The sequence below is a fragment of the Penicillium malachiteum genome (genome assembly GCF_028827825.1).
Source record: "Penicillium malachiteum strain IBT 17515 chromosome Unknown utg000001l:1.0-8184562.0:1.0-8186909.0, whole genome shotgun sequence".
Classification (NCBI taxonomy): Eukaryota; Fungi; Ascomycota; class Eurotiomycetes; order Eurotiales; family Aspergillaceae; genus Penicillium; species Penicillium malachiteum.
Genome location: NW_026643094.1, coordinates 1,876,508 through 1,900,171, shown reverse-complemented (window position 1 = coordinate 1,900,171; position 23,664 = coordinate 1,876,508). Strand labels below are relative to the sequence as shown.

General features: G+C 48.1%; 8 protein-coding genes across 8 annotated transcripts; 6 read left to right on the top strand and 2 right to left on the bottom strand.

Moving 5' to 3' along the window:
• Positions 1-1,481: 1,481 nt before the first annotated feature.
• On the top strand, positions 1,482-5,593 carry N7483_000707 (uncharacterized protein; the record flags this gene model as incomplete). The annotated part of the gene is made up of 5 exons (XM_057084145.1): positions 1,482-1,544; positions 2,551-2,830; positions 2,998-4,047; positions 4,506-4,988; positions 5,415-5,593. The coding sequence occupies 5 exons, from the start codon at positions 1,482-1,484 to the stop codon at positions 5,591-5,593; spliced, it is 2,055 nt and encodes a 684-aa protein (XP_056950294.1).
• A 1,000-nt stretch (positions 5,594-6,593) lies between these two features.
• Positions 6,594-8,567, top strand: bgt3 (uncharacterized protein; the record flags this gene model as incomplete). Its single annotated transcript, XM_057084144.1, has 1 exon — positions 6,594-8,567. The coding sequence occupies one exon, from the start codon at positions 6,594-6,596 to the stop codon at positions 8,565-8,567; it is 1,974 nt and encodes a 657-aa protein (XP_056950293.1).
• Positions 8,568-9,174: 607 nt separating this feature from the next.
• N7483_000705 (SRR1 family protein) lies at positions 9,175-10,052 on the bottom strand (the record flags this gene model as incomplete). The annotated part of the gene is made up of 2 exons (XM_057084143.1): positions 9,175-9,536; positions 9,587-10,052. The coding sequence occupies 2 exons, from the start codon at positions 10,050-10,052 to the stop codon at positions 9,175-9,177; spliced, it is 828 nt and encodes a 275-aa protein (XP_056950292.1).
• Positions 10,053-11,367: 1,315 nt separating this feature from the next.
• N7483_000704 (uncharacterized protein) lies at positions 11,368-11,601 on the top strand (the record flags this gene model as incomplete). Its single annotated transcript, XM_057084142.1, has 1 exon — positions 11,368-11,601. One exon carries the CDS (start codon positions 11,368-11,370, stop codon positions 11,599-11,601), a length of 234 nt encoding a protein of 77 aa, XP_056950291.1.
• Positions 11,602-11,762: 161 nt separating this feature from the next.
• Positions 11,763-12,600, top strand: N7483_000703 (copper acquisition factor BIM1-like domain-containing protein; the record flags this gene model as incomplete). Its single annotated transcript, XM_057084141.1, has 3 exons — positions 11,763-11,979; positions 12,038-12,351; positions 12,406-12,600. 3 exons carry the CDS (start codon positions 11,763-11,765, stop codon positions 12,598-12,600), a joined length of 726 nt encoding a protein of 241 aa, XP_056950290.1.
• Positions 12,601-13,124: 524 nt separating this feature from the next.
• N7483_000702 (alpha/beta hydrolase) lies at positions 13,125-14,371 on the bottom strand (the record flags this gene model as incomplete). Its single annotated transcript, XM_057084140.1, has 2 exons — positions 13,125-13,591; positions 13,639-14,371. 2 exons carry the CDS (start codon positions 14,369-14,371, stop codon positions 13,125-13,127), a joined length of 1,200 nt encoding a protein of 399 aa, XP_056950289.1.
• Positions 14,372-14,822: 451 nt separating this feature from the next.
• On the top strand, positions 14,823-19,143 carry N7483_000701 (uncharacterized protein; the record flags this gene model as incomplete). The annotated part of the gene is made up of 2 exons (XM_057084139.1): positions 14,823-14,864; positions 15,007-19,143. 2 exons carry the CDS (start codon positions 14,823-14,825, stop codon positions 19,141-19,143), a joined length of 4,179 nt encoding a protein of 1,392 aa, XP_056950288.1.
• A 1,176-nt stretch (positions 19,144-20,319) lies between these two features.
• hexA (putative Woronin body protein HexA) lies at positions 20,320-22,843 on the top strand (the record flags this gene model as incomplete). Its single annotated transcript, XM_057084138.1, has 3 exons — positions 20,320-20,334; positions 21,065-21,399; positions 21,808-22,843. The coding sequence occupies 3 exons, from the start codon at positions 20,320-20,322 to the stop codon at positions 22,841-22,843; spliced, it is 1,386 nt and encodes a 461-aa protein (XP_056950287.1).
• Between the last annotated feature and the right edge of the window lie 821 nt (positions 22,844-23,664).

Here is a 23,664-nt window from a genome sequence, read left to right as displayed (position 1 = left end):
TAAAATACCCAATCATGAGGTCTCACGACCAGGCAGTTCTTTGTTAACCCTCACGGACGTATCATGATGCCTCCTCCCCCTCCGAAGAACCGTTCCTTGGAAAACAAGCTGAAAGAAGCAAGAGGGGCAACTTGAATATCTCAGGGTAATGTAAAAACCAAAGATCCCATAGATCAAAGAAAATGTTTAGATTAGACCTATTTCGTACTGTAATACACTATGCAGGATCATCATTCCCCCACTTAATCAAGTGGAATTCCACCTGCCAGTGGACCTATTCCATAGATGATAGGTGAACAATATCGGATCCGTGGTGGACTTGTCACTCCAGGGCTGCCAGTGTACTAGAAGAAATAAAAACAGGAAAAATCGATTATCTAAATTAGATTATACAAAATGATAAAATTATGATGAAAATATAAATTATTTTTTTTTGGCTGCTTAAATGTCAGTGGTTACTTACTCTCTTCTATCCACGCACCGGTCTACTGCATGGCTGCTGCACATCATTCCCTCTTCCCACCCTCCTCTTTTTTGAAAGAATTGTATGTGTAATTTTCTTTTTTTTTAATAATTTTTTTTAAAATTCTATGTCTCTAGGGCGTTTAAATCTGCTCCCATCTCGGCTAGAACATGACATGATGCTAAATTAATTTTAACTGAGCCTCGGGTGTTTACTACTCTCTCGAGTCTCTGTTTAATCTCCCTGCGTCCTGCATCCATCCTGGACAATATTACACCACGTTCCCGCTAGTTACCAGTCCATCCTGATAACTTTTGCTGTTGGTTTTGTCTCTCTTGAATTCTCGTTCTAACTGGTAACTACCCCATTCTCCGTATTTTCGATTTATCTTTTTTTTGGATTTTATTATTTTTTATATCTTTTATACACCATTCCCCATTGGTATTTTTTCACCATTTTCTTTTTTTTGTTGGAATAAAAAATAAAATAAAAAATTGGGCACTTTTATTTTATTTTTTATTTCCATTTTATTTCATCATATTTTTTTTTTTACATCTCTTTCTTTCTTTTGACTCCATCCTGACCAGAGAGAGGCGTGGGGTCTAATTTAGAAGACACTATCGGGTCTCGTCCCCGAGAATCCATGGGTCTCCATGGGTGCATCTAAATAAACGACCCTGGACCCTCTCTTACACTTCCTAGTATCAACTGAACACGGCCCATCGTGCCCTGAACACCCCACCCCAGTCAAGATCAAGCTATTAGCCGTGAGTGTCGCGCAGCACTTTTAGCCTCAGACTTTTCGGGATCTACCTCCATTGCTTGTTCTCATTTGACATTGGGCATCTCTCCACGCGCGTTTCTTCCCTCCGCGCCAATCCCTCACATCCTAGCTCTTTTTTTTCTTTTCTACCTTACCTTCCTTGTCAGACACTGTCTCTCCCCATCACCAGCATATTCACTGCATTGAAGCCGAGACTCAATCCTAGACCGTGAACGAGGTTCTTTCCTGACCGGCATGGTACAGACTGACCGTTGTCCTCCGGTGTCAAATTACAAGGAAGAGCCGGTTGATGATCCCGTAAGTATTGACTGGTCTAGTCTTTTTTTCCTTCTTCCCCTGAGGCACATTCGTGATAGATTTGATTCAATCTATCTTTTCCTTTATTTCCTATTTCTCTATTTCAATATCACTTGCCCATTTGTTGGCATTATCATTTCTCTTTCCTTTGGATATTCTGCCGCGGTGAAGTACATATCCCAAGGATGTCAACCTTCGAGCCTGAACCGGTACAAAGAGGTCATATTCAACAATCTCTCTTGTGGAAGAGCAAGAAGCCTGGACTCTTCAACGGCACACTATTCGCCATGAGAAGGTTTTCTTCTGGACGGATTGACCGTCTGACTCAATGGCGGCATCATCATTATCTATGCGGCTGAAAAATCTCTCCTCGGAGGGAACTACCCGCAAATCTCATCACCTCAGACTCCGTGAATACTGTGGAGCGCATCAGAATACCTGATACATCGGCAATTGCCCTGTGGTAAAGGGGGAAACAAGCCGGTGAAACAAAGGGAAGAGGGAGAAACGCCTCCTCTCAGCACAATGAAAGCCACATCCTCCCGAGTCCCGTGTAGCAAAAGAAAAAGAGCTATTTACATGGACAAACAACGAGGCTAGAGTGCTTGGTCCCCTCGGAAGAAAAGAGCCACTCGCAATCTCAAGGCCAGCCCCAGCGCTACACAGATCCGTGGTTTTCTTTGGCCCTGGACTGCTCATCCTGGTTCAACCCTGGCTATTTGTCACGCACCTAAGCCCATCCCTGCTCGAGGCATCGTTCATCCGTGGCAACTTTTCCCCTCTCATGGCCCAAGGAGCCTCTGACCCTTTTGAGTGATTCAAATCCCCACGCTTATGTCGTCACTCGTCCGGGCGATCTGGCTGTGTTCTCAAGTCTTTCTTCCTTCTCTTCTCCCACGTTCTTAGGTTGTTTTGTACCACCACGAGAGCTCAGAGACCTTTCTTTGCAGCCTTGGATATCCAAGTCTTTCAGTCACTGATACACGATTTCTTTTTTTCGCCACAGCTTCGACACGGTAGCTCGGTGCCTCTAGGTTCTCAGAATCAACAACAACTTCAAACTCCACGACCAGATCTAGCATCACTTCAGAAGCAAGACTCTGTATCGCCTGTCTCAACAACTGTTTGCCTTCCACCAGCAACATATCCTCCCCCTCCGTCTCTCGGAAACGGCATTCTGCATTCTCATAGCTCTTACGGATCGCCATCACAAGAAACACACTATTATACCTCACATTCGCCTTTATATTCAACGGTAACTGCACCAGCGCAATACTCCTCTAGCGGTGAGTCTAAGCCAATTATTTTTTTTTTCATTGAGATTTTCTTCAAATATTTTCTTCTTACTGCTTTCCTTGTGAGGTTCAGATCTTACATTCCATGGCATATCATATCTAGAGCTGGCTGCCGCCTGAATTGTTACGGACACCGGGCTGATCTTTGTGCAATATAGGGCCATCTGACCTCATGGCAACCACCGCTCAAATGCAGAGACCCTCCTACCCACCAATCTATCATACACCTCAGTCAAACTCTCCAGCGTCTGTAGCATCACAACCACATGATCAGCATGGCCGAAGCCTTTACACTCAGTCGCCACAGATCCCACCCCAGATGTACGGTTATCCGCCATACTCTCCGATAAACCCTATTCAGCCGCCTTATGCATCCCATCCATCACCTCAACCACACGCAAGTCTTACAACCCAATCCATGATGATGCCCCCTCAGACAAGTACAGCGCAGATGTCTCCCCACCAGCCATCGCACACTCCAAACACAGCTTTATCTAGCAGCCCCGGTATGAAAATGGATCCAGCACCACACTCCAGTGCTCAACGATCAATGCTCAATCCGACTCTCCCAGTACCAACCAACGCCGGTATTCCTACTGGACCAGTCCAGACGTCTCCACTAGGTGCAAGTTCTAGTGCAGCACCTGGACCGATTCCCGCGACCACGCCACTTGTCGTACGACAAGACAACAACGGGGTGCAATGGATAGCATTCGAGTACTCACGAGATCGAGTCAAGATGGAATACACTATCCGCTGCGATGTGGAATCCGTCAACGTTGACAGTCTTAGCCAAGACTTCAAGACCGAGAACTGCGTTTACCCACGAGCATGCTGCAGTAAGGATCAGTACCGAGGCAATCGGCTAGTCTATGAGACCGAATGCAATGCTGTTGGATGGGCACTAGCAGACTTGAACCCAGCTTTGAGAGGCAAGCGAGGCCTCATCCAGCGAGCTGTCGATAGCTGGAGGAACAGCAACCAGGATCCTCGGCTTCGCAGTAGACGAGTACGTCGCCAGCACAAGATGAGTCGTCGACAGTCGGTTCAGCCCCCTACTCCCCAGATGCCTCCTGCTGGCTCTATCAGTCATGGACTGGGTGCTGCTTCCGGTCATCGTGGTAGTATTGGGGGCTCTTTGATGGGTCCACCTATGACACATCATCATGCTCAGCCAGATGGTAGCCCTAAGGTCGAACAGGTCAGCGGTATGTCTCACCAGATATGATGCAATTTATTCTGTTGTCGATGTTTCTTTCTACAAGATGCGCGGCGGGGGTTGAACTTTGCATTTATACTTTGTTTTCTTTTTCTACTTTACACTATTATGGGCCTTTTACACTTGTTCCCAAAGATCTGGTTGTATGTTTATGTGGGAGTTGTATGTGTCTATTGAGTTTATCGAAAGGATGTGTATGAGATGTGTGGATAATTTTCTGTGTTTTATTGGGATACTCAATCTGCGTTATGAGGGCTTTGTTCTTTTTCTTCTCTCCTCTTTTTATCTTCTGTTGATTTCATACCCTTTGTGTTCTGATTATTATTCAATACCGCCGCGCCGCTTGCCTTTCTTTTGTGTTCTTTCTTTGGGACTCGACAATCCATCCCAGCATGCAGTACAGCGTAGGCTAATTTCTTTTCCTATTTCGTTCTTCCCCATTTATAGGCACCGCAGACTACAACCTCGGAGCCCGTCCCATTGACACAGGTCGTCTGCCACCCGCACCCCTCGGTGCCACCGATATCCGACCGGCACAGGTCTTCCACGATGCACACGTCATCCCAGGACCTACCAGCATTAGTCCCTCCATGCCACCTCTACTCCGCGAGGGTGGACTCGGTTCTCTAGGCCGACACCCTACCATCGCGACATCTTCCAGCCGCATGGCATCCACCACCGCACCAACCGAACTAGATGACGAAGTTAGTCCTACTAACGATGATCTATTCGGCCAGCTACCTGACGGTAAGCGTCGAACCTTCATCTTAGTCGAAGATCCACAGCGCGGTTCTCGCGTCCGTGTTAAGGTGGGCCTTGATAAAGTGAAGATGGATGAGATCCCGGATTCTTATCGCAAGATCAATGCCGTGTACCCACGTACATATTTCCCTACTCAGATGAAGGATGCGCCGCTCCTTGTTGATCCCAGTAAGCGCTTCTTTGCTGATGATGCGGATCACACGGGGGGACCCTGAGGACTCCACTCTGGGTCGTACCAGTGTTCCAGCCCCGTCTTTGGATAATGATTCTATGATTGATGTGCCGAAACTCTCGCGTCGACGACACCGGAAAGAAGTTATGTTGAATGATCTGGCATATCGGTTAAGTTGGAGCCAGAGTCGTGTTTTTGCGGGGCGGATGTTATTTTTGCAACGATCACGTACGTTTTACTTTATTTCTGTGTCTTGCATTTATTTCCTTTTTCGTGTTTTCTTTTTTGCAGGTTTCTCTTTTTGGGTTGACTTTTCTCGTATTCCAACTACATGTTATTCCACGTGTCATCCTAAACTTGAAATGTCTCACTATGTACCGCGGGAACATCAAGAGTTCAGTACTAATGTCTTATTTGTATAGTGGATGCCTATCGCAACAAAATGCGCACCAGTATGATCGCGGCGGGCCAAGAAGCCTCTGAAATTCCAGAGCATTTTGATACTCGACGCGGAAAACGTCGTTTCCTGGAGCGGACTCGTCGCATGGAAAGTGATGCCCTGTCAGCAACACAGCGTGGCGCAGAAGAAGTTGAGGGTTAATGCTGAATGAGAGAATACTGTTGATTTGGATGACCTTTATTTCTGATGATGTGTTATGTTTGATTTCCCTGATGAGGGATCTATGCCAAATACCAAAACAAGGGAGCGTTAGGACTGGAATGGATTTGCACGGCGCAGGGATGGTCAGGATTTACGAGTTCACGGCAGTTACGGACGATTCTTTCTTTTGTTTTATGATGATGTTGTTGATTGCCTCTAGGGACTTCCAGTTACTCCCTGAGTTATATCATTTTTATTTATTTATTTTTCGCTATACTTTCTCTCCGCATTCATACTTCTCAGTACATTCCAAGTCCAAAAATAGTAATGAGTGACTCGGACCCACTGAGGTTCCACATTGACAGGACCCTTGCTCGAATGCAGGACCCTACATGGAATACATCATGGCATCAGGAATGATTTCGTAATTGAGAAAGTCATTTTGAATAAAGAGTGTATCATTAATTTATCAATATTTTCACTCATTTCTTCTATAATACTTGACATTAATCCATTTGAAATATGGTCATTGAGTAGTATGGGGTAACGGAACATCCGTTGTCGGGGTCACGCTTGTTGACAACCTTAATTGTGTAGCAGAAAAAGACCCGTGGACCCTGACTGAACTCGGATTCCTCATCGAACCCTTGAGAAATCACTTCCGTTCTCATAGTCTCATCTTAAACTCTGACCTGTCACGAATACTTCAAATTTTCAGCTTTTCGGTTTGGTCTACTCTCTTCCACCTATTTACCCACGGGAGCCTACCCGTACACTTGATTATGCCTATTTTCTAATCATTTCCCTTTCAAATAACTCTTAACATTATCAGTCCGATATTCACCCTCTTCTGGCTTTGAAAAAAAGGAAACAACGTCCCACCAGGACAGGTGTCCCGGTTCCACTTTCACATATCGTGCAAGCCTCAGCCTCATCCACTTGGACCCTTACATCGTGCATATCAACCAAAACCACCTTAAATTGTGAACTCCCCGCCAAAATGAATCCGCTCGATCCCTCAGATATTCCTGAACCTCCTCGCCGATACTCTCATCCATCTCGACAAGAGTACACCGTCACACCAGGTGTCGATAATTTAGGTCCCTCCTCAGTAGGAGGCGGCATAAGCGGCATAGCCCTCGGAATCGCAAACAGTCACGATCGCCAAAGTGGTATCGACGCCGTCCGCGGTCTACACCCAGAGTCTGCGGAAAATATGAACGACGGGTACACCGGTCCCGCAGAACGGGCCTTTAACACCACTGGCTCAGATAATCCATACGGTCCACTTCCTCCAGCTGAATACACTACTGGAAGTACAGAATCCCTTCAGGGACTCCACCCACAATTCTCATACGGTTCATCAATGGCATTGGGGAATGCTGCTGCGTCTCCAGCTATGCAAGCTTCTGCGCGCTCCAGTGCACATCTCAGTGAAGCGAGACGAAGCTTTCGGGAACTTACCTCTACTGGTCCGTCGCCGTATAGGAATTCGGGTGGTGGGATTGTTAGTGATGGGCCTTATCAGCGACAGTCTTATTATAATGCTGGGAGTATGAATATCCCTGTTGATATCAACCCGGATGACATTGCGGATGATGGGGATGATGAATTTGCTCCTTCTAATCACAATCGAACGGGTCCTGCGGCGACAGGTGCGGCTGCTGGTGCTGGTGTTGCTGGTGTGGCAGGTATCAGTGCGTCTAAGGGTGGGTTATTTAAGGGATTCTTTGGGTCCGAGAAGGCTTCGGATGTTTCTTATGATGCTGTACCTGGTGGTGGCTTGGAAGCTGGGTACGGGAAGAAAAAGAGGTTTCCGAATATGGAAGGGAGAAAGAAGAGAGGGTGGATTGTTGGTGGTGTACTAGGCTTTATCATTCTTGCTGCTATTATTGGTGGTGCGCTTGGTGGTACACTTGGAACGAAAGAGTCAGATGGCTCGTCGTCGTCAAGTGATAAGTCTGCTACAGATGATGAGCAGATCAATGGTGATCTTGATAAGGATTCAGCTGAGATTAAGGCACTCATGGGCAACACAAATCTGCACAAGGTCTTCCCTGGTATGGACTACACACCTTGGGGAGTACAATACCCATTGTGTCTGAAATATCCACCATCACAAAACAATGTCACTCGTGACTTGGCGGTCTTGTCTCAGTTGACCAATAATGTTCGCTTGTATGGTACAGACTGCAATCAGACTGAGATGACCTTGCATGCGATTGACAAACTTGGGTTAACGGATATGAAGGTCTGGCTTGGAGTGTGGATTGATTCTAACACCACCACGACAAAACGCCAGCTGAACCAGCTCTATGACATCCTTGATGATACTAAGAACACTTCCATCTTCAACGGTGTTATTGTTGGCAATGAAGCTCTTTACCGTGCAGGCCCTGACAAAGCGACTGCAGAAACGAATGTGATTAGCTACATCAATGATGTCCGAGATGAGCTAAAACAGCGCAACCTTGATGACCTGCTCATTGCTACATCTGATCTGGGTGACAACTGGAATGGCGAGCTAGTCGATGCGGTTGATGTGGTCATGTCCAATGTTCACCCCTTCTTCGCAGGTGTCAATGTGAACGTCGCAGCAGCTTGGACATGGGATTTCTGGCAGACCCATGACACGTCATTAACCAAGGGTTCAACAAAGAAACAAGTCATCTCAGAAGTTGGCTGGCCTAGTGGTGGAGGAAAGGACTGCGGTGCAAGCCCTACCTGTGATTCCGATACTCCAGGCTCCGTAGCCAGCATCGATAACATGAACACTTTCATGTCCGACTGGATCTGTCAGGCTTTGGAAAATGGCACAGACTATTTCTGGTTCGAGGCTTTCGATGAGCCGTGGAAAGTCCAATTTAACACACCTGGCAAAGACTGGGAAGACAAGTGGGGTCTGATGGACTCAGCCCGCAAGATCAAACCTGGTCTTAAGATCCCAGACTGCGGTGGGAAGACAGCTTCATAGCGGTCTCTGCATTAATTCTTTAATGGGATCATGATCATGAAAAACATCCTTCTGCGTGCATTTGCTTTTTGACCATTCACTTGCACTGGTGTTTTCTTTGGAATCTGGTTGACTTCACCTTTTTGTGCTTCTATTTCGGCTTTCTGTTTTCTGCATCCTCGTGGTTTGAGGTACAGAGTTAATATTGGTTATGGCATTTGATTGTATTCGTGCAGCATTTCTTGCGACTTTGTTATTATGAGCATCTCTATGCTTTTTTATTAGTTCGGTTTTTTCGGAAGGGAATTTGAATCCGATAAATATTGGATTATGTTCAGTGTCTCTTCGTGGTTGATTAGAATGCCTCGGCAGGGTTCATGTACATATGCCATTAATCTGACAATGTCTCTATCTATTCCAAATGGTGTAGGAACGTTTCAAATATATGCAGCTTTCAATGTTCATGGAGAATACCCTGGTATCAACCCAATGTCGGACTATGACTTCTATGTAGATGCCCTTAGTATTTTCAGTTAGATGCAAGACCCAATCACCTGGGCATCCCAAACGCCAGTCAATGGAATAAATCATCACTCAACTCGAATGCTATATGTCCATCATGTGCAATCTATTGTTGCGAATTCTCCTCTGTCCAATAGAACCTTGTCATCCAAAACGCATGCTCATTCGTCTTGAAGGGAGCCAGAATCCTCGAACCGGTCCTCTCAATAAAAGCCTGGATAACATCCGACTCCGTATTTTCCAACGGCCCTCCAAATAAGAGTCCAGGGTTAGAAGGGAGGATCTGTTCAAGATGTTTCCGCTCAGCACCAGGACAGAAGAGTAGTGTGTTGCGCGTGACACGCTCAAATGCCTCAGGGTGATTGACGATAGTCATTCCCAATGATTCCAGGAGCGCACAGTCCAGTTTGTTGAAGACCGGATCTTGAAGATAAACCGGAACAGAAACTGAAGAGTTCAGACTTGTATCTAAATGATATTAGTTGTGCTTCAAGGTTGATGGTATCAGAAACACCTACTTTCAACCACCAATTCCCGAATACTCTCCAGTGCCGCAAGTTGATACATCGACACATCCCTCCGATCAACCCATCCATCCCGTAAGAATCCACTCAAACTTCCCAACCCAATACATACAATCCCATCTACTCGACCCGTATCCTGCGTCTGCATCACCCGTCTAGAGATCTGCTCCGCAAGAACCCCCTCAATACCCCTCCAAGTCTCCGACTCAACCCATTGACTCCGATGTAGAGAATACTGGATCCGCAGATCATCCAATGTAAGTCGAGCAGGAGCCTCAGCGGGTTGAAGCACAGGATCAAGGTCAACAAGTGTCTCTTGTGTCTTGCTCCTTGTATTGCGGTTTACGCGGCGCGCATTGTTTCCCGTAGTGACGTGGGTCCAGCCATCGTCGCTGGTTATTTGGAGGCGTTTTTGAGAGGGTTGGTTTCTTTGTGTGCGTGCGCGTGAGGTGTGTGGCATTGCGATTGATTAATCGGTGGCAGGTTGTGACAAAATGATGATTGTGATTGCGGTTGGGGCTCGGTGTTCGTTTAGACTTGGTAAAGGGTATGAACAGATTGTATTGGATCAATTGATATACCTGGGTATAATTTGAATATAGATTTCAGCTTGTTGAATATATATTAATTCAGTATGATGTATATGAGGAGGTCTTTTTTTTCTCTTATCGATTCGATGCCCGCCGATATAAATGACTAAGCCATTCGCTGTCCGGGGCCGCCCATTGGCACCTGGGCAGGTGATTTTGTGCATTTTTCTGGGGAGTTAGGGTCTTGATTGTTTTGAGATTCTCATGAAGGATATCACAGTTTAGACATCTGGACTTGGGGAGATTTCAATGAATTGTATCAAAATTTGAAGTTATCAGTTGAGAATATTGGAACTAGTACCACTGGTTTGGAGTTGTGGTTTTTGATCGCATGTATACCTACTTCATCTAGGTGCTGAGTCTAATTATAGCATTAAGACTCCGTTAAGGAACTGGGTATGGTTTCATGAACGTCTGGAAGAGATTTCATTCATGCATTACGGGAAGAAAGCTTATCTCTTCCAAGGTTCAAGTTGATGCTCAACTTGAGGATGTTCAAAATGTCCCAGCTCGGGAGGCGTAGATCCTTGGGCTATCACCAGCGTATCCACAGTGATGAAGCCACATCCAAATATTCAAGTTTCATAAGATTGAATATCGGCTATATCAGGGAATCTTGGAAATAATCACAGTGCTGCATAAATCAAATAAAAATTTCTCTCAATAATTTTCCCGGGTCATAGTTAGCTATGGCTAAGGTAATTGCCTGTCGCCCGGATGTTGCTTAATGCAAGAAGAATATGCAGCTCCCGCCTCTCAACTCAACACTCTCTCCACTATTTTCCCCACTCGCCGCATCTGTGATCTTGTGATTGTGACTGGCCTGCAATATATTCTTTCTGGGAACATCAAAAATCAGGCACTGCAAGACAAAATACGCACAAGTCGTATCTAGTGCTGCCACCTTGGACCATGGGGTTGGTCAACGCCCATGATTGCGGGCCCCATTAGTCCAACCGAGCTGCATCCACCACGCAGAAGAAGGGGGAAAAAAGGTGTGCTTCATTCTGAGTGATAATCCTACCAGCAAGTTCATCACATATGTGCCCTGTAAGCGCCCAGCACCACCGGTCAACCCCTCAGAGTGTCCGTTAGCGTTTCCCCTCGGCGCTTCGAAATGTGGACTCTCCGCCAATCACAGTACCGTATTGACCCTGAAGTGATGGCACTTGCAGCAGGGCCGTGATGATCCCCAGCATCCCTGCTCCACTGGTCCAGTCAGAACCACTCACAGGTTACTCGACCTGCAGTCGCAGTCACACTGGGATCCTGCATCCTCACTCGTCCGCGGCAGCAATCATGTCTGCACCGGGCAGCAGTACCCCTCAAAAAGAGACCGATCAGCCCTCGAAAATCTTCCGTGGCTTTGTGAGCTTCTTTTCCGCTGGATCGATATTCTTGGTCTTTACCTTTGCCTAGCCCTATACTTTTACGAGATCTCTCAATCCGTGAATCTCTACAGAGCGAAAACAACTGGACCGGTTCCATTGATTTCGCATTCTACTTCCGTCTCACTTAGATTTCCTGACATTTTCTATTTTTGGGATCCTTCTTGTCTTTCTACCATAATTTCAATCATCATGGCCTCACAATTCTTTTTGCCCCGATGGGCTTCCCTTCTGGTCCTGCTGTGCGTGGGCCTGTCAAATGCCCACACTGTCATCACATACCCCGGTTACAGAGGAAACAACTTGCACACCAACGGTACTGTCCAGGAGTCCAACGGACTGGGTGTTGCTTATGACAAGAGCAACGACTCATACTACTACCCCTATGGAATGGAATGGATCTACCCTTGTAAGACAATCTTTAATCGCTACTCATCTGTCCGAATGGTCAACTGACAATTGCCTAGGCGGCGGCATGCCCCGATCAACCAACCGCACCAAGTGGCCCGTTAAGGGAGGCGCTGTTGCAGTGCAGCCTGGCTGGTTCCCAGGTCACGAAACGGCCTTGATCTATGTCAACCTCGGTCTCGGCACAGTCCCCGAGAACATGAGCCATCCCGTCGTTTCTCCCTTCCAGATTACCGGCCCAAGCAACAACCCTTACCCTGGTACATTCTGTCTCCCTCAAGTGCCCTTGCCTGCCAACATCAGTGCCAAGGTTGGCGACAATGCTACCATTCAGGTTGTTGAGACGGCGAAACATGGTGCTGCTTTGTACAACGTATGTCCCTGTTCTACCTGGTCCTACATCAATTCTATTTACTAACGGATTTAGTGTGTGGATATCACATTCGCCGAACCTGAGGAAGTCGAGGAAGTCACCCGCCAGAACTGCTTCAACTCTAGCGATCTGACCTTCCAGTACGTGTACACAACGGGTGGTATCAATGCCGCAGGAGCTTTGAAACCTCAAACCCTGCTTTCCCTCGTGCCATTGCTATTGGTGGCTACCTTCGGCGCTTTCATGTAGATATGATGTGTTTTTATTCTTTTTTGTTGCTACTGCATTTGCGCGCGTCTTTGTTATGACATACCCTTTCCTTTTAATCGCTACGTCTAAAATTATTGAGATCGATGACCGCAACTGCAACTGTTTTACTGATTGTGATCTTACATTCTCTCGACGGTCTCGCTGGTGTCCAGGGCGTTGGGATGGATTTTTGAGATGCTATATTATACACAATATCATGTTAAATATGGCTCAAATTCTCTTTGCGATACGAGTAGCACTGTGTTTGTAGTTTCAAGTTCCTAGTACCATACCACCACATGTGCAACAACCGGAAGATACTTTGACGTCGGATAGGCGCGAGCGCTCAACTCGCAGTTCTTAACGTCTCTAGGCTATTATACGCTTGAAAAGGGCACTAATTGGACTATGAAGTTCTGAGAAAGAGTTCGTTAAATTGATGATGTTCGTTAAGTTCTGTCTCATTCTGGTGTAATTGGGCATTCGAATCATGAAACAATGTACTGCGAAGAAAGAAAGATTGCCTATACATTAAGTCCTGCGGTCAGTTCTATGATGGTCTGTACAACCTCATCTGGAGCTTCCTGGGGAATCCAATGTCCAACTCCATCGAGGACTTTAAGAGACCGGAAATCAGAGCACACCGCACCACTGGTCATTTTATCCAAAGCACCTGGTTCCTGGTAGGTACCCCAATCCTTAGCCCCCGAGATAAAAGAGCAAGGAGTCTCAATCTTCTTCCCAGCAAATAGATCGTAGTCCTTAGTAAAGCGACCCCCAGCAGCCGTGCGAACACAGTACCAATTCAGTCCTCCTTGGTATCCAGTTCGAGCATACTCGGCTACATAAACCGCAAGCTCATCATCAGGGAGCCACGAATGAGACGTCATTCCCTGCGATGGCTCGTCAACCATGTGCCTTTCAACCGCTTCGGGCATTGTAGCATCCAAGGGCATGATATAGTAGTAAGGCATCTGCACAACCTCCTCAACTGTCCACCCTTTCAGGGATGAGGCTGATTCCCTGGCCACGACCCACTCTTAAGATGAAAGTAGCCACGTAAAAATCGGTGTAGCTCTTCTGGAGCCAGCGACGACATATCAGTATTTGCTGACGCAGTCGAGTAATACCATTTGTAATGTTTCCGACCACTTCGTGCCAATGCCTCATGAATCCCTGAGGCAGCAGCCGATCCCTCCGCACCACCTCCTCCTCCCTGTGCAGCTACCTCGGCCTGCTCTTCCACACTCCCTTCATTGGCAGTGTTAAACGGGAGTGTAGGACTCCCATTAAAAGGGTGGCTCATCAGCACCACACTGCGAAAGAAATCTGGTCGCATAAGCGCACACAGTGACGCCGTGATTGCGCCGCAGTCATGTCCTACAACACAATGTACTGATCGATAACCCAACGCATGTACGAGAACGACAATATCGCGAACCAGATTTGTCAACGAAAAACTGGCTAGGTCGACTTCCTCGAAGGACCGAGTATCCCAGCCTGTGGTACGGCCAAAGCCGCGTTGATCCGGGGCGACAGCATGGAACCCTGCATCAGCTAATTTTGGGAGCACTCGACGCCAGGAATAGGCGATTTCAGGAAACCCGTGAAGTAGGACAATTAAGGGGTGGTCCTGGACGGGAGTGGCGCCGGCTTCGATAATATGAAAGGTCAGATCGGGAGTTGAGATAAAGCGGCTGGTGACGCCCTTAGGGAGGGGCAACGAGGGGAGATCTAGGCACATAATGAGATCTTGTTCCTTGTTTTTCATTTCCTTTTATTGAAGATCCTATTTATATATGACAATTATTTATAAAAGGGGTTCCCCGTATTTATCTATATGAATCGGAGGAAATATCAGCCTGTTTCATAAGGTTTCCTAGATTTTTCTTAGGTGCCTGACCCGTTCCTTGGAAGTCATGACGCAAGTGTCCCTTTCTTCTCCCATATTCACACATCTCTCGCACTTTCAAGCTCTTCACCTTTGCTACGGGCATTCATTGGCTCACTCTTTCGCCTAATTTCATATTTGCTGTGATTCTTTCTTTTATTTAACTTTAACATTTACTTGTCCCCGATTCACGTTCTCCCAAGCACGAGAGATACAACACGTAATTGCTGCAACACAAGCTTTCATCTTAAAATTTCGGACCCCGGCGCTGCATTCCGCAGTGTGCGGTTATCCTCTTGCTTCCACGAGCTTGAGGATCTCGTGAGCAATCATGTTCAGCCGCCGCAAGAGAAGCTCTTCCCAACATCGTCAGGTATGCTGCTCCGCACAGATCGAGGAGGCGTGAAATGGGATATCGCGTACCTATCCTCGCCTGGATTTCTACTCTCCTATTTCTGTTCGACGATTCAAGGTCAATTCCCTTTTGCTAACATGCTATACCTCTCCTGTCATAGCCCCTCTCCGCGCCTGCGTCCCAATCAGCGCAGTCCGCCGCGAGCCATGCTTTCTTGAGATCCCAACCTTCGACGAGCAGTCTCTCGTCCGCGGCTGCTGCGGCTGCTCTGCGAAATCGCACACCGACTCCAACTTCGGTCGAAAATGTCCAGACCAAACGTATGATGCAGCGAGCGTCCTCGACGCATTCTCCGAATAATCCGCTGGTTACACGTCGTTCAGCAAGCGTCAGCGGCACGCTGCGTCGATCAAATAGCTCCGGGTCGATGAGCGCGAGAACTTTTCGAGAACCATCACCTCATCGCCCCTCGACAAGCTCTGGCCCAAGCTCTGGTCCTGTAGTTACATATCATCAATTTGGCACGGTACCACCATTGCCAAATTTACCCGCGCAATATGCTGGCCGAGCTCAACAACCGGCTCGTCGCGCTGCGAGCATTGAGCCATCGATGCGATCTCCGCCAGCATCCCCGTCATCCCCAGCACGTACCACTCCTCGCGTTCGCGGAGGATCGACATCCCCACTGCATAATCGCATTAGCAGCCTGTCGACTGTGCCCGAGGATCGACCAGGAAGCCGAGGATCCGTCAATTTCTCATACCCCAGGGGTGCACGACCCAACTCGCCTCCCCCATCCCCGTTAATCGCTGAGAACCGACCTGCTAGCTTAGGTCCGGCTACAGCCCGTAATTTTTCGGCGACGGAAAGGGCCGGCACTCTCCAAACCACACCTCAGAAACCGATTACTGCGGAAGCCAATGCGCAAAACGTGGGAGGTTCTGATGGACATACTAGCAAGACTGCAGGACCAGCTCTTGGCAAGGCGCTCGCTGCAGCTCAGCGTGTTAGCACACAGAAGAGTGACCGCGGGCCGGATCCTCAAGTAAGGGCTACACGGGTAGAGCAGGAGAGTTCTACCAAATTGCAACTCCGAGTTCCTAGCAATGAATCATCAGTTGTGAATAGCGGCTCAGAGATCGACCACCCGTCTTCACGAGTTGTTCCAGAACGCTGGCCCGCTACCGTCCCGGAAGAAACTGAACCCACAGAGAGGGCGAATACCGAAATGGCTGGAAATCGATTCGCGGCATCATCTCCCACGCCCGCGCAAAACGACGATGAAGTTACGCCTCAATCGTCTCCCTCGGCGGCTGTCAGAGACCCTAAGCAGCAGCAGGAATTACTACAACTCCGTCAGTCAGGCAGTCCCGGTCGGTCTGCTCGATTCTCTAAATGGCTTTCCGTGAGTAGCAATGAGAGCCAAATTCACCAACCTCCTGGTAGATCGGTATCTCCTGTGAAGTCCGCTATGAAGCACACCCGCGGGACTTCTGTATCTCCGGATAGGAGGGCCTCGATGTCCGGATTGACCGTTCAACCAGTTCATGAGTTCTCCGACGGCACATCGATCGCATCGGATGAAGGGTCTCGACTCGGCGTTAAGAAGCGTGCACCCAAAGTCAGCTTCGATGAAGAGGCTGAAATTGTCGGCATTGCTGCCAGTCCTCCTACCTCACCCGAAGACTATACTCCCGGATCGCCCCCAGCCAAAGTCAAGTCTCGTATGAGCTGGCTTGGTGTTGGGAAAAAGAAGGGAGGATCGGAGAATGGAGTAGACGACAATGATTTTGGTGGAGTTTTGAAACCGCGACAGGTGCTTCCCTCATTCGGTAGTGTTCGAGGAAACCGTGACGGCGGTGCGCCTGGCCCTGCTATCCCTGAGTTCAGTGATAATGAGTCAAGCAGCTCATCCGATGAGGAGGTAGGGACCAACCCTATCTCCTTCTCGAATGACCATGCTATCGGTGGTCTGCTTCCACAGATTCAGAAAGTAGAGAAGACTCATGACGTGAAATCCTTAGAGCAACTCTCCGTTATTGGGGAACCATCGCCGCCTCAGCAGCAGCCAACTAAAACCAAAATCGATGGCATGTCTCTTGGAATTACTAACCAGCCTCCATTTGCCAATGCAAACTCGAATCTGCCCCCTCCTTCGATTGCGGTAGAGCCAGCTACACCTCCTGTTGATATGGATCGACCTAGCCGTGAGCTACATCGAGTGAGCCGGTCAAGTCTCGAGTATACCATTCCCGGTGGCTTCCCGCTTTCAGCCTCAGACCGCAATCTCAGGTCCGCAGCCGAATCCGCAAAGTCCCAACCAGTCACCAGTGCGGTGCCAAAACTGGTTGATGATGTGGACACCGAGGGGGAGTCTGGCGATAGTGTTTACAGCGATGCAGCCGAGGATTTCGATGGGGATGGATTCGGATCGATCAATGCAATTGTTGACGCCAGATCAATTCCTAGATCTTCAGGGCCCGTGGAACCAGTTCATGAAAGCCGTGATACAACTCCAAAGGCGGCTGATCGGTCTACTATTATCGATGATGAATCAAAGGATGTCACGGAGCAAGCCGCGGAGCATGGCCGAGCTATCACGCCTACTCAAGATTCTGTCAATCGCGAGATAGAAGAATCCCCTGTCGCAGTATCTGTCGTACCCGAGGTGGAACCTCGGGTCCCGGCTCGTGCAGTACCAAATGGGCCGATTCAACCAGAGACGCGACAGCAGCGAAGACCGATGTCTGTCGATGTTTACGCTGCAAACTTGCAAGATCCCAGACACCAGAGCACAAATAGATCCTCTGCTGCCGCTGGTAAGCCTAAACCAAGACCCATGTCAATGGGTCCAGCGTTTCACAGAACAAAGGGCTCAGGTGGTGCTGCATTCCCTACCTCTCTTCGTCGCACTATGTCTAGCGGGAGTGACTCCTCCAGCAGCTTCAAACGAGCCAATTCCTCAGTTCGAGGTGATGGTGCCCGTTCAATGCGTCGAACAATGAGATCTGGCGCGGCAGGCATGCAAGGCCCACCATCGGATCGAACCGACTCACCTATTGACCGACGACCAACGTCATCTGGCTCCAACCAAGGGACTATGCGCAAAACACTACGAGGCCCGCCAGGTGGTGACAACGAGCGGTACTCATTCTTCTCCACCAACAAGAAGGCCGTTTCAGCACCCCGGGGAGGACGACTCTCGAAAAATCCTTCTCGGTCTGCTCAAGGAACTCGATTCAAAGACTCAGATGAGGAAGGTGAAAGACAACCTCAGGTCTTCCGTAGCCGTTTCGCAGATTCCAGCGATGAAGGTGAAAAGGTCGAAACCCCGATGCGACCTGTTCGAGGCATTCCACGCCGTATGGGTGCATATGATGGAGATTCTACAGATCTAGAAGATAGTTCGGAAGAGGATCGTCGCCAAAAGTCCCATGCAGCCGCCGCTCCTCGGGCACAGCCCGCTCGACCTGCCACCCGCGATCAGAATGCCAATGCAAACATGTCTGGTATGGCAGCCGTAGCTCGCCAGCGCGGTATGACGCAGAGGGAACTGGAAGAATTCATCATGCAGCCTCAAGGTCGTAAGGGCGGATTCCTGTCCCGTCTTGGTCTGAAAAAGTCCAAGAATCCTGAAAATCGCATTCGCAAAGCGGATGCGGAGAGTCCCTCTCGACGGGATACACCATTAGAACGATCCCGATTGGAGCGTGAAAACTTGCGCGATGATAGTTTTGTCAATGGTGCTAGCCGTCCTGCTGTTGTGACGACTGTAACTGCGACTCAACCCGAGGCACCCTCCTCGTCTCCACAGAAGCTTCTGAAGAAGAACTCTAAGCGTTATACCACCGGTGGAGAGCCTTGGCCACTCCGCTCTTTTCCTGGGGCCAACGCATCCGAGCCAATTCCAGAACAACCTGCCATTGTCTCAAATTCCCCATCGCAAACGCAGAAGCCACCAGCTGAACAAGTTGGGCGGAATGGAAGCACTACAATCAATGGGACAGGTGAAGGTCTAGCCAGCTCTGCCATCAAAACGCCTGAGTCACCTATCGGCCCTCGTGCTGGTCCAGATTTGAACGACGATGCCGCCTCGGATATGACTAGAAGTACTGCTGATGAGCATGGGCCTGTGGCCAGAGACGTGGTTATTGCCGGATCAGGTCGAAAAGAAACGTTTCCCCATGCTTCGCAAGGCCTTTGGTCTACGAAGTTGATGATGCCCGTGTTTGATTATCTGATTGATGTTTCTACTTTCGCTTCTACTTCCCGATGGGAAGGCATTGACATCTTCTAACATACATGTTTAATGCCCTAAACACCTTTTCTTTCTCTCTTTTTTTCATTTCTCTGTGACTCTTATTCTATGTGAAAAGACCTTTTTTTTTTCTTCTTGGTTGTGATAACACTTGCCGGAAAGGCGGATTTGACATTTCCCGCGTGGGATCTAATCTTTAATACGCGATCATCTGTCGTTATTCCTCCATTTTTGTGTTTCATTATACACCCTTCATTTTTTTCTTTATTTTTGGATTGGACGGATTTTGAAGGTACATACATCTTCTGGGTCTCTCCAATTGGCGTTTTCTGCCAGATGTTGGTATCTTTCTTGATTGGTGATTTTGGTGTGAGGATTCGTACTATACACTTTGATACCCTCGTTTCTCCTCATATCCTGTATACGAAATTGGTTGTGTCCCTCGTTGATATGTACTTTTGAGGCCAGAAGGGCCCATGCATGGATGCCGCGTCGCCTCCTTACTACTCCCCTGCCCCCCTCTTTTTCTCACTAGACCTTCTGTTTTATAGAACGTGTACTGGTCCATTAGAATTCATGAGGACTTGAACTTGATTGGATCGGGGTTTCACATCACATCATGCCACCATTCTATCAATTGCGTATACGTATGCATTTAGTACGGAGTAAGAAGTACATAGGTACCTACCTAGGTAGGTAACGTAGGTAGGTACCCATGACGCTCCAACTGGAAAATAACTCGTAGGCGGAACATTGAAATCCGGGTCCGTTCGGCGATCACCACTATGTTTAGCTGTATTGAGGAACTCGAAATCGGACCTAGGCATCCATCGGAGGGGGGGCGGGCGTCTGGTCTAACGAAGTGGATCCTAGCTTCTCCCCCAGCCACTTCAGCTGGCCTGTGTGACCGACCTGATTGATTCCCAGCCTCGGTAATACAAGTGGATTACCATGCTGATGGGTCCTGGTAATCAAAAATGACAATTCAGCGGCGCCCAGACAATCTAGACACATGCAGGATGCGTTGGAGCTCCCAGCCTCCTCATTAGATTCATACCCATTGGGCGGGGATTGGGCGACCACTTAGTGGAACATAGCATGGTTTTGTCAATGGCTGGATGCATCATTTTTTTTTATTGGTGGCGGGTGTGATGTGTTGTTGCGTAGTGTACGCATGTATGATTCATGATCCACCGGTGAGACAAGGAGTTCAAGATGTATCTGCAATACGTGAGAATAATTTGTGAGCTTTCCAGGTTCATACTGAATCAATTGAGTTGGTTTTATTGTAATGAATCGATGATCTCAGTAGAAGTAAATCGAGACATGAACCCGTGGATGTGATAAGCGTTCCCGTGAAGTGTTGTTGCTATGGAGACAGCCCCATGTGATTTGCGGTGAGATCCATAGTAGTGAGGGTACCCTGTTACATTATACAGCTATACAGTACATAGTTACGGAGTACCTATACGGAGTACAGTACGCGAATAAATAGATCTACTAGTATAAACAGTAGGTATCCAATATAGAAATTGATCACTTCCATGTGGCCAAATTCTTCAAAATCATCCACCGGAATGTAAATATTCATAGATTATTTGAAACCAAAAATAAGGGGCGTCCCTTACCAATTTCTCAGAGTGAGAACCTCGGGTGCCTTTGTAGCCGATCAGCACGGATCGGGTCAAGCGCGGTAAACAAACAACTCTCCAAGATACGCGCATAAATAAACCGCATCTAGGACCATTCACTCCATCTCTCTTCCTCATCTCTTTCCATTCCAACCCCATTATTCCCACCCTTATCTTACACATTCTTCTTTCTCTACCCACGAGATTGATACATTCTTGAAATCTGATCTTCCACGTCAGATCTCACTTTCTTAACTTCACCTCTCACCGAGAAAGACTTCCCCCAGTCAAGTCTTTTCTTGTCTAGTCTTTCGAGTTGTTTTTAACAGTTCGAAAGGCATTCGAGAAAAGACGTCTTAAAGTCAGTCAATCTGGACTTTGACGCCCGCGTCCCCATCCCCTTCAGTGTCTTCCCGTCGTCGTACCGGAGTGACGCTGTCTCTGAAACTACTCAGACGCGAGTAGAGGGAGAAGTTCAACTCGATCACACTTCGCACGTCGAACGGGAAGATACTCGAGTTCCTGCCCCTCTTCCCAACCCTCGTGTTTACGGAAAGGAAGAAGTCGATATCCACGTCCAGGAAGATCGTACTACCCGTCGATTCGACTCTCAGAACTACCAGTCTACCAACTACGGTGCTGACGTTGAGTTAACTCGTGAACGGTACGTATTTTCGATATTTGTTTACATTTCGTTTGTTTTGTTTTTTGGGGAAGAAGGGGGAGAAAGACCCCCAATCGACTCCTCTTTTTTGTTTTGCCCCAAACTCCAGCCCGCTGAAATGGAGTCCACTTGCATCATGGGCAACTCCACTTTAGAGGAGCCCAAGTGGATCGATCCAACCAACTATTTGTTGTCACATCTCCTATCTCGGTCTAGAGTCGTTACAGGATTTAGCCCCGGACTAAAAATTACGTGTTGCGAAATATTACGACTCCACTATAACACAAGTGGGGATCCGCTCCAATGAGCGGTGACCACCCTCGTGTTATTTGTTTATCTTTCTTATATACTTGTTTTTCTACCTGCGTGGCCCCCAGCTAATTTCATTTTCTCTTTTCCAACCTTTAGCTACCCCAACTACCAACAGTCTTCTGTTCGCTTTGAGGAACGTCCCCAAATCTACGATCAGCCTGTTGTCGAGTCCCAACTTGACATCACTGAAAGAGACTACCGTCGCCGTACCTCTCCTACCTACGACGTCGACGGCTCCTACCAGAGTCGTTACCCCGTAGAACCCTTCCAGTACCAGCAGTCGTCCGGCCCCACCGCCGACTACTCGTACGACCGTTCCTACCAGTCCCAGCCCACCGGTGTTTACCAAGGCGAAGACTACACTCGTCGTCAGATCGAAGTTGAGAAGCCTGCTCCTCGCTCCACTGTTGACGTAAAGTTCTCCGAGACTACTACAGTCCGTGACATCCCTGCTCAAGCTCCTGCTTTCACTCAACCTCAAGTTCAAGCTCCCGTTCAATCTCGCAAGATGGGTTACTACGACGACGAGGGTCAATACCACTCTTTCCGCCGCGGTGTCGAGCGTGCTGCCGACCGCATCATGCACCCCTTCCACGACCGTGATGAGGCCCCCGCTAGTGGTGCCTCTTACGAGGGTCCTCGTGAGACCGTCCGTGTCGTCGAGCCCCGTAACCGTGGTACTCCCGGCGAGACCGTCGCTATCCCCTGCCACTTCGTTCGCATTGGTGACATCCTGATCCTTCAGGGCCGCCCTTGCCAGGTGATCCGCATCTCGGTCTCTTCCCAGACCGGCCAGCACCGTTACCTCGGTGTTGACCTCTTCACCCGCCAGCTGCAGGAGGAGTCGAGCTTCGTCTCCAACCCCTCTCCTTCCGTTGTCGTCCAGACCATGCTCGGCCCTGTCTTCAAGACCTACCGCATCCTCGATGTCAACGCTGACGGCTCCCTGACCGCCATGACCGAGTCTGGTGACATCAAGCAGGCCCTGCCCGTCATCACCCAGGGTGGTCTGTACAAGCGCATCCGTGACTCCTTCGCCGATGGCCGTGGCTCCGTCCGTGCTCTCGTCATCAACGACGGTGGCCGTGAGCTCGTTGTTGACTTCAAGGTTATCCACGGTTCCCGTCTGTAAACTCTTTTTTCCCTTTAGATATTAATTCTATGTGAGGAGGGGAGTTCAATTGACTGGGACTGTTTTCGGTGTCCTTGATGACTTTTTTTTTTCTTGAGTGTGATTTTATTTTTCCTATCTACTTTCCTTTGTTTCTGATGAATCTACTTCTATGACGGTTTGCCAATACTTGTTTTGACCTGCCTTGATGAAAATCTGCTTTTCCTGTATCGTACTGGTCCGCGTGGCTGGTCCCTCTTGTATCTAAGCGATTAATGCAAATGAATCAGGGTTTTTATGATATTTCTATTCCAGTAAACCATCCATTGAGATGCTATTCCAAATAATGTGCATGTGTATTTTTCATGTTTTTGGGTTCTCCTCAACCCAATCCAAGATGGGCATCAAGCCGATCCTCCCACTTCCGAGGTTAGGCCACAATGGTCTTGTCAACTTGTTTGTTTGTAAACAATCACTGATTCCTCAATTGGTCGCCAAGATTCGTTGGTGAGGAAACTGTCTCAGTGCGAGATACCACTAGGACGCTTTAGTGCTTATTGTATCCCGCCCCGCGGCGACCAGCAAGGATTTATAGGCGAAGTAGATCGCACTATTATTTGAATTGCATCAGTTTATTTCCCGCACTTTTTGGTTTGTAATCTCTTTTATTCTATTTTATTTTTTTTCTTCTCATTTTCCACTCGGCTTTGACATTCATTTGCCCCTGGTGCAGTGGTGTCCCACCATATGCGATTCTTTATAACATGGCATGGCATTCCAGTGATAATCCATCCATATCCCATTCCAAGGTTGAATGGAAGAATTATGTATCTGTGAAACAG